The sequence below is a fragment of the Plasmodium berghei genome (genome assembly GCF_900002375.2).
Source record: "Plasmodium berghei ANKA genome assembly, chromosome: 10".
NCBI lineage: Eukaryota > Apicomplexa > Aconoidasida > Haemosporida > Plasmodiidae > Plasmodium > Plasmodium berghei.
The window spans coordinates 1,188,641-1,206,486 of NC_036168.2; the positions used below are offsets into that span (position 1 = coordinate 1,188,641).

Genomic DNA, 17,846 nt, shown 5'->3' on the forward strand with positions numbered 1-17,846 from the left:
TATAATAAAGTAAAATAAACATATATAAATAGAGCATTGTGAAAAGATATACAGAAATAGAGAAATCCAAAAAGAGATAATTGTGTAAGCAAAAATATGCAAATATATACTTGTCAAATGCATATCACATATATAATGTGAGGATATATATATATATAAGGCAATAAACTAAAGAGGGAAAAATAATAGAAGAATAATAAAAAAATATGTTTTTAAATCATGCAAATAGCCATAATATAATATTTATATTCATTTGCATATTTTTTTATTATAAAATTTTTCATCATATATTATTACAAAATGTGGGATGTAAAAAAATAAGCAAATCAAATAATTTCTTTCATATTGGTAATATAGAATATGGCGATGATTTTAAATTATTAAAACTAAAAACATGGAATAGTATAAAAAAAGAAGACAAAAAAAATAATAGCTTGCTATATAATATAAGCAAAATACCAATAAGGAATTTAGGAAACACTTTCTTCATATTTAATAAACCGATTAACATTATTACACATACAAAAAGAAAAAAAAAAAAAAACTTTAATATTTTTAAAAAAAAAAAAGATAAAGGTGAGTCAGCAGGAAATGTGAAAAAAAAACCCAAAAAAACATTTACAGAAGAAGAAATAGAAGAATTGAGAAAAAAAGCCAAAGAAAAACTGCAACCAAAAAAAGAGGAGGTTACAACAGGTAAAGGAGGAAAAAGAGGGAAAAAAAAAAAAAAAAGCGAAGATTTTTCAAAACCTAAAAATAAAGAAAAAGATGAAAATGAAGAAAACGAAACAAATGATAAATTAAAAGATGAAATAAAAACAGAAAAAATTGAATATATAAAAAGTAGAAATGATTTTGAACAAATTGTTGGATCAACAACTGATATAATAAGTGAAAAGGAGATCGAATATTTACATAAAATAAGTAATAAAGATAATGAATTATTAAATTATGATAAAAAAGAAAAATATATAGAATTAAATTATGAAGATACTATATTTGATGAAGGGAATTATATGCAAAATTATGTAAACAATATAAGCAAGTTTCGTTTTGATATATTTAATATTAATAATAAAAATGAATTTGATAGAATAACCAAATATTTAAATTATGAATATATAGAACATATACCTATAGATTTTCCAACAGAGAAAAGTTATAACATTGAATTAAAAACATATTTTTATGAAATTGTGTGTGATCTTATTAAAAAAAATAAAGAAAAATTTTATCATGAAAATATGGAAATAGGTGATATTGATGAAGGAAAATTTAACAAAGTAAATGAAGAAAAGGAAAAAGATGAAAATGAATATAAAATTGAAGCAAAAAAAGGTAAAATAAATAATAGTGATGAAGAAAATGATAATAATACATTAAATAATTTTTTAAAAGAAAACTCAGAAGGAAATAAAAATTTTGAAGTAAACAATAAAAATGATAATATACTTAAAATAATAAAACCAACAGATCAAGACATTATGAATAAATATATGTCTATAGATTTATATAATATATTATGTGATATTAAAGAAGAATATGATTTTATGTTTAATAATGGTGGATTAGCCAATTTCTCATTTGATGAGAATAGAAAAACAAATAAAGAAAAATTAATTTTTTCAGGAAAAAAAAAAAGAGCTATAGCTAGCGTTTTTTTACAAAAAGGAAATAATAATTTAATAATAAATAATAGAGATGGATATCAATATTTGCAATATCAAATTTTTAACATAAATAAAATATTTAGTCCATTATTACATTTATGTATGAACAGAAATTTTAATGTTGTAGCACATGTTGAAGGAGGTGGATTAACTGGTCAAAGTGTTGCGATATTTCATGCCTTAGTTAAATATATTGTTTATAATTTTTCTTTAAAAATTAAACCTTTTTTCCGCTCCTTTAAATTTATGACTGTTGATAGTAGAAAGGTGGAGAGAAAGAAATATGGTTTGAAAAAAGCCAGAAAGAAAAAGCAGTATAGTAAAAGATAAGAAAATTACCCAACTATAATTTTATATAACTTATAAATATAACCACATTATTGTATTAATTGTGAACTCATATGCATACCCCTATCTCTGTTTTGTGAATACCACATCCTGAAAGAATAACAGTTTATTATCCACATTTATACATATGTTTATCACATCTTCATCACAGCATTATATATCTATTTCTGTACCCTTTAGAGTGTACATGCCCTGATATGCATTTGTTTATCCTTATATATCACATTGTTATTTTTTTAAAGTGTTACTTAGATATGTTTTTTTTTTGTTTTTAAAAAAGCATAAATAATAAAGTAAATAATAATATATACGTATTATTAAAATAAGACTTATATTCTGATTTTTTTATTTTATTGTCAAATTTATTTTACTAAACCTTTGAATATGCAATACTTATATTCAAAATTAACTTATTATTTTTTAATAAAAAAAATTTATAAAGTAAAAAATATATTCATTAAAAAGGTGAATTATAATAGGATGAATATAAGCGATATTTCGTGTCTAAGACGAATGTTTATAAAAAATGAGAAAAGTATTATTACATTGTTAAAGAATTTATTAAATATATTTTTTTACAAAATATGAAGCAATTTCTATATACTATGCACATATTTAATGGCACATTTACTATATAAAAGTCTTTCCTTTAAATTATGATGTGAATATTAGCATTAAATATTTTTTATATCCTGGCTTATGCATTTAAGATGGTTATAAGAAATTGCGTATATAAGCTAAAAATATATGAGAAAAAAATTGAAAAAAAATTGAAAAAAAAATAAATGTAATACATATCTTATTATGTATAGAGCTATTGACTTAAAATTGCAGTACTTATTTTGTTATTTTATTATTTTTTTTTCTATTTTTGTAATTTTTCTTCGATTCCAAACCGCTAACGAATATAAATGCGCATAAAGACACGTCTTTATTTTTATATATGCGAATTTCTATTTTCTATTTTTTCCATAAAACTATTTTGCATATAAAGGGATTTAAAAATATGCATTTGACATATATTAAGCAAAAAAAAATATATTAATTATATTAAAAATTTGAACATAGGAGTTAAGTTTAAGTATCATCATAAAGTATAAGCAAAAAAAAGAAACGGCAAAAAACAGAAAATATAAAGGAGAAAATAATAATAAGGATAATTGTTTTTCGTTTTTTTTCTTTTTTTCAAGATTTTATAATAATTGAAATTCCTTTCTACATTTAAAACACGTTTTGTAATTTTTATTAAGTTTTTTGGCACATTAAAATGTATGCATAAAGATATACAAATAAACATATATATATATCATTATAGCTATATTTATAATTGTGTATATAAATTATACTATTTTAAGAAAACGTTTATATATATCTTCTACATTTTGAAAACAAAATTATTTAATTAAAATATTATAGATTTAAAATGAGCAAAGGATCGGAAAATAAGAATATGGAGGATCAAAGGTTATAATAAAATACATACAAAGTTATTAAAAAAAGTGAAAATATACCTAAGAAAATCGAAAAAAAAATTAATTAGCAAAATATATTATTTTTTTTTTACACACATTTTGAATTAAAATGAAGAAGACGTTATAGATTAGTATGTGTGATTGTGCTATACATATATTGCTTAGAAATAAAATGAAATACTATAATTGAAAAATAAACTAAATTAAATAGCTAAATAAGAATAAAACATAACTAAAATGAAAAAAAAAATGAAAAAAATGCTTACTTCAACTTGTTCGTATTTTCTCTTATTTTAGAACGCATTTTGATGAAAAGGAAAAAAAAAAGTTGTTTTTGTATGGTTATGAACAACAGTTACTTTATGGTACATAATATATATAAAAAAGAAAAACAAAAAAAGTCTATATATATGCATGATCATGCATTATACATATGTGTGTATATACATACATACATGCATACATTTATTAATATATATGTTTGTATATAACTCCCAATCTACAATTCAGGACGAATAAATTGGAAGCTTGCTGAACAAAAGAAAATAACAAAATATACTATAAATACAATGAAAAATTTTTGGAATCATAACATAGCTACTTGGTTCATTAAAATTTTTTAAAAATATAATATAGAATAATAATGTTTAGAAAAAAAGTGTATTAAATAGATTAAGCTATTAAATAAAAAACATATAATATATTATATGCATATGTATACTAATATTTATTGTATATGATAAAATAATAAGCAAATGCTTGTGCTTGAAAGTGCTGAAATAATAATCAAATATTAATAAAAAGAAAATGTAGTTATAATATAAAATGATTAAATAGAGAAACACTTATTAGTTTGTAAAATGATAAATGAACTTAGGCATAAATAACAAGAATTTTGATAAATTGGAAAGTAAAAATTAATATGCAATTATATAATAGTTATTTGTTGGTTTTATATGCATATATTAATGTTTTTTTTTTTTTTTTTTTTCGTTTTCCTTTTTTAGTTTACCGCAATTCATAGAGAATTACTCTAAAGACGTGGAAAAAATAAACGAATTAAAAAAAAAAAAAAAAAAAATTAATGTAATTGCAAAATTAAAAAGTAAAAAAACTATAACCCCTTCAAAAGTACAGTTTACAAAACAGACATCAAACATTTCTATGAACAGAGTAATTAAAGGGGCCTCATTAGATTATAAAAAATTAAATACACAAACATTTAAAAATAAAAAAATAGTAACTTCAATATTAAAAAAAAATATTTTGAATAAGCAAATAGATAAGAAAAAAAATAAAAATCCTCAATTAAATAAAATGAAAACAAAAAAAGGAATAATTGCGAAAAAAAAAGTTGATCTAAATAAGCAAAAAGGAAATAATCCAAAAATAGACAAAGTTAAAAAGGGTGAAAAAATAAAAAAAAATGGAAAAATAGACAAAAAGGATAAAAATAAAATGAAAAAAAATGAAAAAGGTGGAGATAAAAAAGATAAAATAAAAAATGATAAAGCTGTTATAAAAAAAATCGGGAAACAAGAAAAGGATAAAGTAGTGGAAAAAAACGATAAGCACAAAAAGGATCATGAAAAAAAAATTGATAAAAATAAAGATAAGGAAAAGATCGAAGAAAAAGGAAAAAAAAACGATGGAGTGAAAAAATTGGACAAAAAAGACGAAATGGATAAAAATAAAGATAGCAAAAAGGATAAAGTCATGAAAAAAGAAGATAATAAAAAAGACGATGTCAAAAAAGATGATAAAAAAGGGGTGAAAAAAGATGATAAAAAAGTTAAAAAGCCAATCCTAAAAACGCAAAAAACGAAGAAATAAATACAATACTGTAAATATTGAAAGGTGCTTAAGCACCTAAATATTTTCATTGGCTTATAAAATTGGAAAATATTATATAAACAAAAATATAGACAGAGCAAAAGAAATAATTCAAGGTATGTTGCAAATATTGTAACAATAAGTATATTATTGATTTCACAAATAAACTCTAAAATGAGTGAATAATAATATACTAGAAATTTTATAATCAAAACAGTAAAAACAAACAAATAATTAATAAAGAATAGTATTATTATATAATTAGCTAATTAACAAAATAAATAATAATGACAATACTAGCTAGATAAATATTAACTTTACTATTCCATAAAAAAAATAATTATTATTTCATTTTTCACATTTTTAAATTAAAATTTATCTGCTTAATAATTTGGCATCGCGTTATTAAATTTATTATACATTTTTATATTAAACCATTTTTCTTTTTAAAATCTTAGAAAAATATAATTCAAGGTATATAACTACATTATATATACACTTAAATGTGTATAATTTCCTAACAATAATAGAAACACATAAATGTTATTTAAAAAAGACACTAAAAATGTTTATTTATATATATTATATCACAGTGTGTCCATTAAGCATATACAAAAAATAATACTATTTAATACTTAAAAATTTTATAAATATGTATAAGATAATACAAATATAGAATAAGCATATGAAAATGTGCAGTAATAAATTAAAAAATGAGCATATATTTGAAGAACATCAGGAAAAATGAATTAAAAAAATTCTTAAAATTAGGTGAATTTTCGTAAAGGAAAATTTACTTTTATTTCTACTCATACTGGTCCATATTGTTTGGTTTTCCTTATTTATGTTTTTTTTTTTTTTTGAGATAATTCAATCTCACTTTGATGAATATGCGTTGAATTGTACGAAAGGTAAATAAATAATGGCGAACTATTTTTTTTCGAAAAATAGGATAAAGAGTCATGTTCAAAATTTTAATAACTTGAAGGTAATTTATGTCTATTTTTTTTTTCAAAATTAAATAATTTTTAATAATAGTTAGGCATAAAGAAACTAAGGTATCAATATTAAAATCAAAAAAGGCGATATAGGTTTTACTATTATATTTTATATTTTTCTTTTTTTTATCACAAAAATTGTCTTCTTTTTTAACTTCCAACATATTAATGGACGAATGAAGTTGTTCTAACTCTGTATTAAATAATGTTTTCATTTTTTCAATACCATTATATTTTAAATAAAAAGACCAAAACATAAATGAGATAAAATATTTGTGAAAAATATATACATAATTGTAAACATCTTCATCTAAATTATTTGTTAAATATATTGGATTTTCAAAATAATAAAAAGTATTATTTTTAAATGTTAAATGATTTGGCTTTTTAGGTAAAGGAAGAAAAAAACAAATAGTTTTATTATTATTAATATTTATATTTTTTTTAAATAAATTATAAAATATTTTATAATCAATATTACTTTTATTAAATTGATATGTTTGCTCATTGACTTCAATTGTTAAGCAATTTTTTGTGTCTATAAATTTGTTACTTCCAAATTTATTTTCTAAACTTTTTGTAGATAAATTTTTTAAGCTATTTAAGGACGTTAAACTAAGTTCATTTATTTTTTTTAGTATGCTTAGTATATAAATGTTATATATAGTATTTGTATTATTACAACATTTTAATATTTTATTTTCATAATATAATTCTTCCATTTTTTTTAAAAGTGTATATTTTTTATTCTTATGTATAAGTGATATCACTAAAAAGTAATAATCTAAAAATTCACTTCTTCTTTTTATATCTTTAATATTTTCTTTTATGTAATTTATTTCTTTTTTATTTTTCTTTACAATTTTTTTTTTTTCTTTTGCTACATATTTTCCATTAAAAAAAGACAAATTTATAGGGATTTCTTTTAAACCGTCATTTATAGGGCTATAGTAATTACTGCAACACTTAAAAAATAAGCTATTCACTTTAGTGAAGTTTCTTAAAAGTGAAATATTTGATACTGATGTGGGTGATTTAGGAGAAATAGGTGCTGTCTGTTTTTTTTTTTTTTTTTTATCTTTTATTTTTATTTCCTTTGCGTCTTCTTCTATTTTTTTTATTAACACATAATATTCTGTTTTGTAACTTCCAAATCTGAAAAAAAATCAAGCATAAAAAAAATACACAATATTACATATATTATATAAAAAAGGTGTAATGGTGTTTATTTTTTTCTTATACTTTCTATATATAGATCTCCATATATATTTTAAAGTATTTGTTGAATATTTTTTTTTAAAGTCTTTTTTATTTAAATTCTTCCACTTTACATGCCCTATAGAAAATATATTAATATAAAACTAGTGTGATAAAAATTTATGAATTTTTTTTTTATTATGATAATTTTTTATGTTTTTTTGTAACCATATATCAATTTATCTTCATAGCATTTCTTTATCAATGTTATTATATCTTCCTTAGGAATAGTTCTATAAAAATAGAAAATAAAAAAAGGGGAAAAAACGAATAATATATAAAATAATTCTTCAAAAAAATTGGTGCATTAAAAAGGAGTCGGAACCTTAATTTTATCAGAAAGCTTTATAATTTATTTAGATATTAAAATTATATTACTCGACGGTGCTTTTATTCTTTGTTTTTAATTGGTTCATTTTTTAAAGGAATTGAAATAGATAAATAAAATAAGTAAACATTGAGTAAATTGCAAAGTAAAAACAAAGTATCTATACGTGCCATATTATTATATTTCCTCAATTGATAGATGCATATAAGTTATGATTTAAAATATCATAAGACATATATAAATACTTATTGGATATTTTATGAGAAATATATTAAGTATAACAAAATAATTATATCAATAAAAGTTGGTGCAAAAATATATTAATGAAATAAAAAATATTGAGATATAAGACACAATAAATATGCATAATAAAACTATAATTATTGTATATAAAATTCAAGTAACACATTTATCATTGTATCGAACAAACTTATTCGAATTATTTATTCATGATTTTATTTTATCTTTTACTATGAAATAATGGAAAATTGTTGATTCCATTTATGATGCATTTTTAATCAAACTGTTAAATTATCATTCGAAAAAAAAAAAAAAAAAATCGAGATCATAAAAAATAAGACAACCAGAAATTGTTATACTACGTTGAAGGATACATTTAAAAATCGAAATAAAACAATATTGTATATTTACCATTAAAAAAATATGAATAATACATTTGTGTACTTATCTTTGTCTAGTAATAAGATATACTATAAAATAAAAATGAACTAAAAAATAAAATATTTACATTAATAATATTGACATGTCTATATGCACATATATATGTGTGTGTATATATATATACATACATACATTGTAGATATGCGTTGATAGTATAAAGTACACATATTGTGCGGGCTTATATTTATAAGCATAAAAAATAATGTATATTATTTTAAAATAAAAAATAAATTATATAATAAATTTAGTAATCTCCATAGAGAAAATAATAAATGACTTGATAAATTAGTAAATTAAAATATGTAAAAAATAGTAAAATAAATGCATAAACTCTTTTTTAATTATTATTCTTATTAATGATACCTAATTTTAAACATATAATTATATTAATATATAATAATATAAATAATGAATAAAAAAGAAAGGGAAAATATATCTTTGCAATAATATTTTAAAATGTTAGTTATCAATCTGTCTGAAATGGGCATATATATAATAGATCTACACACAAGCATATGTAACAATTTTTAATTTTATTAAACTATTTAAAATTTAGATTATAAAAATATTACATAGAAATTAAAAAATAGTTATTGATATTAATATTTTTAAAAATATATAAAAAATAGTTGTAAGTTATTAATGCGCCATAAAAGTAATAATGTAATATTAAGAATATATATGAACATTTCATAAATTTCTTTTTTCATTTTTTATTATTATTCATAAAAATATCATTTTTTATGTTTATAAAATTTTGCATATGATTATCTACAATTAATATATATAAATATATTGTTTGTATTTTCACGAAAATAATAAGCAATAACAGTTTGTATGTATCTTCTAGATGCATGCAACATACATGAAAGTATGCCTCATCAAAAAAATAGTTATATATTTAAAAACATATAAAATTAATAATACGTATTATTTTATATTTTTATTAATTTAAACAAATTGTAAATTTATGGATATTTTGAGTTTTATTACTTATTCTTATAATATATTATATACATGTGAAGAAATATCTTCATGCAATTAATTCATGTTGCATTGTATTTTGTCTTAAATTTTACAATATATATAAGAAAAAAATAGACAATAACTGCTTTAAAATTAAATTTTTTTTAATATATTAAAAAAAAAATATATAGAGAGAATTTCACAGAAAATATGGCGCCAAAAGTTGTAAAAAAAAAAAAAAACAAATTAAAGGTTTATGACCTCGATGAGTCAAAAAATATTTTTTTATATGTCTATGAACATCAATTAAAAAATGAAAAAATAAATTGGAAAAAAGCAGAAGAATTAAAAATAACAAGACATAGTGGAAGTTCTATGAGGGGGCATTATGTAAATTCAATAAAAAATGAAATATCCTTATATTTAGAAATGTATGCTGAAGAGGTAGCTAAAGTTTTTAACAAGGTTAAAAAATGGAAAAAAGATGAAAAAAAAAAAATATTACTATTTCAGAATAATTTTGTTAAGCAAAAATCTAACATTTCTTTAGACAGATTAACAAAACGTAAAAGTACAAATTATAATAAATTTAATTCATTAATAATTAGTAAGGCCTTTTCAATGGTAAGTATAAAAAAAAACATGATATCCAATAAAAAATACAATTTCTTGACCAGAAATAATAAAGCTGAAACAAAAAAAAAAAAGACAGCTATTAGTGTTAATACAACTAATAAAAGTAATGATATAAATAAAATATCCATAAAAAAGAACAAAATAAAACAAATGAAAATAGTAAACCCCCAAAAAAAAAAAAATATAAAAAAAAAAAAAAAAAAAAATGTAATAATTAAAAATGCTCTAGAGAAGCCAAATAAAAATTTAAATACTAAATTTCGCGATGAAATAAATGGAAAAAGAAATTCAAATTGCATAAAAGAAGACAATGGAGACTCTAATAATTGGGATCATAAAAATAAAAAACAAAAATTAAAAGATCAAAAGGTAATTAATGAAAAAATAGAAAAAATGTATTCATTGGAAAGTATAAACAACGAAATAGATCAGTTAAATATTATAAATAAAAGTATTAAAAATAATTGTGATTTGGAGGAAACAATAAAACTTGAAAAAAATTCACCTAGAAAAAGTAATGAAAATAATAGCCCTTATCATGGAAAAATAAAAAATAAAAAGTTTCCACATAAGTATAATAGCAAAGAGTATAATAAAGTAAATATGTCATTTAAGCGTATATCATCAAATAATAATACAAATAAAAGAAAGGGAAATTCAATATCTTCCGTATTTTCATATCTTTATAAAAAAGTATTTTATTAATAGTACGATTTTAATTTTTTTTTTTTATATGAAAAAGCGGAGTGGAAAGAAGTAAGAACATGAAGAAATTGAGGAAAAATCAAGGCATATGTAGTTTTGGGCATAATTAAATGACCCCTCACAAAATTGTAGGGACATTATCGTTTGCACGTATATATATAAACATAATCGAACTTAATTATTTTTAATTCTTCTAAAAATAAATGGCTAAAGACAATAAATATTCCGTGTATAGAGACAATCGTCATGGTACATTTTTTATATGTGTCTATTAATTCATATATGTAAGTATGTATGTATATTAACATATATTTTTTATGAACAGAAAAACAGGTGTACGTTATTTCGATATTAGTTTATTTATTTTTATATATTTATTTTGAAACCGAGTTTATTGATAATTTTTCTCATTGATACAGTATATTATTTTTTATTAAGTTTCAAAATTCCTTTTTTTTTCGTTTTTATCATTATTAATACATTATATTCGTTTATTTTCATCATTATCACAATTATGAAGACTTAAGAATTTTGATTATCGACGGATATATGAAAAATACAAAAAAATGTCTAACTTTTATGTTTGTTTTTTAATAAGTTCAATTTCATGATATCTTCATCACTAATAAATAAATTCCTTCTTCTTCTAGGCTGATAAATTATGTACACATTACATGGATTATTGCAATAGAGAAACTTATAATTGTTCTAAAATATAAATTTTTTTATTTATATCTTCTTAAAAAATTATATATGTGTGTATAGGTTTTGATTTACAGTATATAGTGCAATAAAAAAATAATGGTAAGCTGGTGTAATAAAAAATATTTTATGTCGTTATATAAAATGTATTATAACCTTTCTATAATAGTATTTGAAAAAAAAAAAAAAAATAATTGTACTAATGATATGAGAAATATATAAATAAATAGGGTGAAATATAAATATTAACATGCGAATTTGTTCAATAAAATAGAAAAGTAAAAAAACGAAACTGCGGAAACATTAAAATAAAAAAGATGGATATGTTTTTTCATTGTTTTTCATTACTAATAATTATGTCAAAATAATAAGACAATGCATCACTTGTTAAACACTTTTTTTATAAAAAATAGTAAAATAAACACTAATATGTGCATTCCCTTATATATATTTTATTTACAACTTTTTATAATTATTAGAAAAAAAAAAATTTGAACAAAAACAAATCATTGTTTCACATCGAAAAAAAATGAAAAAAATAATGTCATAATAAAAAGACATTGTTTTTTATATTTATATTATTTTATTTTAATTATTTTATGAGTGCTCATGAAAAAAAAAACATGTTTCATAATTAAACTTTATCATCATGAAACATCCATCTCATATTTTTTGGAGAAACTTTAGACCCTGCAGAACAATATAGCATATCATCAATTGGCTTTCTTTTTTTTGTACAACTTGATAGCATAGATATAATTGAAAGACAAATCGAATTTACAGATAAAACAGGAGACCAGTGATCGTATAAAATTGATAAGCAAATATGCCCATTACTGTATATATGTGGATGAATTGGTGGTTGGCCGATAAATATGACTTCAGGGCTTTCTATAATTAGAGAGTAAACATTTATAAAGAGTATTATATCGATAAATATTCAATGATATAAATAAAAATGCATTCATACATGTATAAATGATATATATATATATATATGTCAAACTAAAATTTATAACAATTTAAAATACCTATCGGATATTTGTCTGTGAATTTAAATTGCATTTTAAATGTTTCATTTGAATATAAGGTATTTTCTGCACCTTTAATTTGTATAATCCATTTATCGGAATCCTCTTGTATTAGTTTAATAGTATTTTCCCTTTCTCTTAACAATTCATTCCTTTCTTTTTCTAACCTTCTTTTCGATAACCCTCCGAGGGTTAATCCATCAGGCCTTGGTTTTAAAATTTGTTCTTTATCTTCAAGTTTAAAATGATCCGTAGTACTATTGTTACAATTATTGTTTGTATGATTTGTTAAGTCATTTGATGAATTTTGATTTTGTTCAAAAATATTTTCAGTATTATTATATATTGTATATGCATTATTTTTTATATAATTTCGAACTTTATTTAAATTTCTGAAAAGGAAAATATATATGGCCATATATGAGCAATTTCAATGGCATGATGCATAATATAAAGTATCATGGTTTACAAAAAACATTAAAACTATTTGTAAATATTGTTGTGATAATAAATTATATATAATATATTCATAATATATGACATACTCTGTTAATGATCCATCATTTGAAACAGGGAAAAACCATCGTTCCGCATCCTATACACAAAAAAATATTTATTGTTTAAATTAATTTTTGTGAAAAAATATAATTGTGAAGGAAATTTCGTTACATTTTTAATTAATTTTGTATTTACTTCTTCAAAACCTATAGCCTTTAATATATTTTCGGATCCTTTAAAACGTAGAAACTAAAGAAAGAAAAATGTGAATATATTAGTATGAAAGCATGTTAACTTATGGATATATGCCAAAATAAATAAGAATATATGTATTTCGTTATATAAAAAAATATATAAAATTATATTTGGAAAAAAATAGTTTACTCTTTTTACCTTATTTATAAATGTTTGACTGTCTTTTTTTAAGGAGCGAAATTTTGCTCTAGTTGGGTTGTCTATAATTCTGTGAAAAGTTTTTATTCATTGGAATGTATATGCATGCACATATTCATATTTATTTTAATTATTTAATTTTTTTTTTTTACTTTTGAATAATATGAACTAATACATTAAGTATTTCCTTCTTTTGATCATTCTACATATTAAAAAATTGATATATTATTTGAAATTGGAAATTCGGAATGATTGATATAATATTTAAAATTATAAAACATGAGGATATAGTGATATATATCAATAAATAAAACACCAAACAAATATAAAAGAATATGCTTTATATGTCTCTTGAAAGTATATGCGCATACATAAAATAATATAACCATATGTATATATTTATTAATGTATACACATATATAAAATGATATATTATATAAACATAAACGTTAAATAATTTTGGAGATAATACTGAGATACATATATATATATATATTTTTTTTATTGTTCTACATTTAAATCAGTGAGCACATAGGATATGGTTTCGCTTAATGTTACCATCTTTTAATTTAATTTTCGCTGTAATTTTAAATAAAATATTCTGGAAAAAAATGCCTCGTTTTGTTAAAACTGATAAACTTATAATATATTTTTGTTATCATTTAATATCATCATTCATGTTAATTTTCCAAATATGATAACAAATTCGAATTTTAAAAATTTTTTAATTAATTACTGAACATTATGAGAATATAATATTATTTATATATAAGTGTACTTTAATAAGAAAAGAAACATACTTTATTTAAAAAAGGAATATACATATATATTATAATACATTTTTCCCTTTTAATTTTTACAAACTCGTTTATATAGGAAATATATGAATATAGGGGCATAAAAAAATGCTTGAAAAAAATTAAAATAATAAAATAAAAAAAACTGCAAAATAAAAACCGTTAGGGAAGCATAATATGGTTGAACATATTTCGAATTAAATAATATAAAAAGAATCATTTAAATATATATTATATATATATATATATATTTAAGGATGCGTTTTATTGTTTAACATAAGCCAGTTATGAATATAATACCACATAATTTGTATATTTGTTCATATAATTAATTAGTTAATTAACAGTATAGTATATTTTTATATGTTAATAAGGAAAATATAGTTCAACATTACCTATATAAAATGATATATGGAGAATATAATATATTTTTGGGAAAAATAAGTGAATAAAAACAGGTAAAAGGGAAAAAATTAAAAATTAACAAATATAACAGCCAAAGTATTCAATAAGATAATATTGAGATAAGCGAAATAATAGATTTTAATTACCATTTCTATAAAAACGATCATAAATTAAAAAAAAAAAAGACTGAAAAACGAATTAAGCTGTTCTTTTACTTTGTAATGGTTAATGTTCTATATATTTTTTCCGTTTTCTCCTTATACAACATTATTTGTTCCTTTTCTTCAATATTGAAAACCAAACATGACAAAAAATATCAAAAATGTCAAAAAACAATAAAAAAAATATAAACCATAGCTACAATGATAAGCTATATGCACAAAACATATTGATTAGTTTAAGCGTGTATTGTATATAAATAATTGTACGTAAGAAGCATTACAACATTGCACGCATATACACATAAACATGCAATGTTTATATATTTTCCCCACCTTTATATGTAAGGATTGTGATATACTATTCAAAACGATTTACTAATCAATTACTTTTTTCATTTGAATGTTATTTTTTTCACATTTAGTAAAAAAGAAGAAACAACATTTATCCCCTGGAAAATAAATATATTATTTTTATAATAGTAGTTGCAAAAAAATATGCAATAATATTTTGTACTTGTAAAAGGATTATATTTTTGAAAAGGTAAAATTTATGTGTGAATATAAAATTATTAATATATTAACACAAATTTATTAAGGGAACATAATTATGTGTTAGTAACTTTATATCAACTCCTTCAAAAAAATATTGTTTTTCTTTATCTTTTTATTGAATTTTTTATTTGCATTTCAAAATAAAATATATATATATAAGTAAAAACTACAAGGGGTTATTTTTTCTATTTTTGTTTTACTATTTTTCTTGGTGAAATAAATATGATAGTTTAAAAAAAAAAATACACATGAAAATTTATAAGCCCGAATGAAGAATATTAATTTTATCATAAACTATGACAAAAAAAAATATTATATGTAGATAACCATCTCCAAATTTAGGTTTTTATTTAATAATGTTTTACCTACTTTTCCTTTTAAAAAAAATATTTGTAAATAAATAATATATATAAACATAATACCGTTTATGTATCCACATATAGTGTTAATGCCTATAATATTGGATGATTTATTCAAAAATACTGAAAAAAAATAAAGAAAAATAGAAATTAAAAACAATAAAATAAAATATATAATATCATTAATAAAGGTTGTAGAAATCTATAAAAAAATATTTAACTATCACAAAAATCAAATTAATTAATCAGATAACGAAATCATGGATGGTGATAATGTAAGAAATAAATAAAAAAAAATAAGAAGATAATGTAAATATATGGGTCCAAAAAAGACTACCCATGTATGTATGATCATGCAGAAATGTATATTTATGGTGCTATTTTCGAATATCGTTTTAAATATATTTTTTTTTTTTTTCCATCTTAGCAGAAAGAAATATCAGGAAGAGACATATATCAAATAATAAAAAATGCTAGAGACAAAATAAAAATTGATTACAAATTTTGGTATACTCAACCTGTCCCCAAAATAAATGAAGAATTTAGCGAATCGGTAGAAAATAATATTTATACACATTGAGATTTATGTAATAATATGTATTATTATATATAGATATATATTGTTATATTTTTTAAAATATATAAAATTTATATTTTCTTTTATTTCAGATTAATGAACCATTTATAGCGGATAATAAGGTGGAAAATGTTCGGAAGGTAATTAATATATTCATATAAAATGTATATATGTTTTTCCTATAATTTAGGATTTATTTGACATATTCTTATAAAAATTATACTCTTATTATTATCCTTTAAATCATAAATATATATTCATTTCATTATATTTATGTGCTGATTCTTTGATATAGGATGAGTACAAACTACCAGAAGGATATGCTTGGTATGTATGTGATGTGAATGATGAAAACGATCGAAAAGAGGTATATAACTTATTAACAGATAATTATGTTGAAGATGATGATAATATATTTCGATTTAACTATTCTTCAGAATTTTTATTATGGGCATTAACTTCTCCAAATTATTTAAAAGAATGGCATATAGGAGTAAAACGTGTCGATACAAATAAATTGGTCAGTTTTATAAGTGCATTTCCAACTGATATATGTATAAATAAAAAAGTTGTAAAAATGGTAGAAGTAAATTTTCTATGTGTTCATAAAAGTTTAAGATCTAAACGATTAGCACCAGTTCTTATCAAAGAAGTTACTAGAAGAATCAATTTAAAAAATATATGGCAAGCTGTTTATACTGCTGGTGTTTATTTGCCTAAACCTATAAGTGATGCACGATATTATCATAGAACTATAAATGTAAAAAAATTAATAGATGTTGGTTTTTCATCATTAAATAGTAGACTAACTATGAGCCGAGCTATTAAATTATATAAAATTGATGATGAACTAAATTTAAAAAATTTAAGATTAATGAAAAAAAAAGATGTTGATCAAGTTCATAAATTATTAAATAATTATTTATCCAAATTTAATATATATGTTAAATTTACTAAAGAAGAAATATCCCATTGGTTTATGCCTATTCAAAATGTTATATATACATATGTTAATGAAGAAAATGGAGAAATTAAAGATATGATTTCTTTTTATTCATTACCATCAAAAATATTAGCCAACGAAAAATATGATATGATATATGCTGCTTATTCATTTTATAATGTAGCTACTACAACATCCTTAAAAAATTTAATGCAAGATGCTATTTGTTTAGCTAAAAGAAATAATTTCGATGTATTTAATGCCCTTGAAGTTATGGATAATAAATCGGTTTTTGCAGACTTAAAATTCGGAGAAGGTGATGGTACATTAAAATATTATTTATATAATTGGAAATGTGCTTCTTTTGACACATCAATGGTTGGAATTGTTCTTTTGTAAAATCTCTAGAAATACGAATCAGACAGATTATTTGTTGATAGACTCGAATATGGCGTTAGCATAAAAGAAAAAACAATTAAAGAGGGATAATTTAAAACATAATATGCCAACATAACTTATTTCTTAAAGTATTTT

The 17,846-nt window shown here is 20.5% G+C and overlaps 6 protein-coding genes across 6 annotated transcripts; 4 read left to right on the forward strand and 2 right to left on the reverse strand.

Moving 5' to 3' along the window:
• Nucleotides 1-206: 206 nt before the first annotated feature.
• On the forward strand, nt 207-2,000 carry PBANKA_1029300 (30S ribosomal protein S9, putative; the record flags this gene model as incomplete). Its single annotated transcript, XM_034565390.1, has 1 exon — nt 207-2,000. One exon carries the CDS (start codon nt 207-209, stop codon nt 1,998-2,000), a length of 1,794 nt encoding a protein of 597 aa, XP_034422092.1.
• A 1,441-nt stretch (nt 2,001-3,441) lies between these two features.
• On the forward strand, nt 3,442-5,323 carry PBANKA_1029400 (conserved Plasmodium protein, unknown function; the record flags this gene model as incomplete). Its single annotated transcript, XM_034565391.1, has 4 exons — nt 3,442-3,482; nt 3,788-3,855; nt 4,001-4,094; nt 4,498-5,323. 4 exons carry the CDS (start codon nt 3,442-3,444, stop codon nt 5,321-5,323), a joined length of 1,029 nt encoding a protein of 342 aa, XP_034422093.1.
• Nucleotides 5,324-6,161: 838 nt separating this feature from the next.
• On the reverse strand, nt 6,162-7,994 carry PBANKA_1029500 (conserved Plasmodium protein, unknown function; the record flags this gene model as incomplete). The annotated part of the gene is made up of 4 exons (XM_034565392.1): nt 6,162-7,476; nt 7,564-7,657; nt 7,747-7,811; nt 7,957-7,994. The coding sequence occupies 4 exons, from the start codon at nt 7,992-7,994 to the stop codon at nt 6,162-6,164; spliced, it is 1,512 nt and encodes a 503-aa protein (XP_034422094.1).
• A 1,769-nt stretch (nt 7,995-9,763) lies between these two features.
• Nucleotides 9,764-10,894, forward strand: PBANKA_1029600 (conserved Plasmodium protein, unknown function; the record flags this gene model as incomplete). The annotated part of the gene is made up of 1 exon (XM_034565393.1): nt 9,764-10,894. The coding sequence occupies one exon, from the start codon at nt 9,764-9,766 to the stop codon at nt 10,892-10,894; it is 1,131 nt and encodes a 376-aa protein (XP_034422095.1).
• Nucleotides 10,895-12,230: 1,336 nt separating this feature from the next.
• On the reverse strand, nt 12,231-14,079 carry PBANKA_1029700 (ubiquitin-conjugating enzyme E2, putative; the record flags this gene model as incomplete). The annotated part of the gene is made up of 7 exons (XM_034565394.1): nt 12,231-12,487; nt 12,628-13,019; nt 13,173-13,222; nt 13,321-13,374; nt 13,519-13,588; nt 13,671-13,720; nt 14,032-14,079. The coding sequence occupies 7 exons, from the start codon at nt 14,077-14,079 to the stop codon at nt 12,231-12,233; spliced, it is 921 nt and encodes a 306-aa protein (XP_034422096.1).
• A 1,973-nt stretch (nt 14,080-16,052) lies between these two features.
• Nucleotides 16,053-17,711, forward strand: PBANKA_1029800 (glycylpeptide N-tetradecanoyltransferase, putative; the record flags this gene model as incomplete). Its single annotated transcript, XM_034565395.1, has 4 exons — nt 16,053-16,067; nt 16,220-16,345; nt 16,462-16,509; nt 16,665-17,711. The coding sequence occupies 4 exons, from the start codon at nt 16,053-16,055 to the stop codon at nt 17,709-17,711; spliced, it is 1,236 nt and encodes a 411-aa protein (XP_034422097.1).
• Between the last annotated feature and the right edge of the window lie 135 nt (nt 17,712-17,846).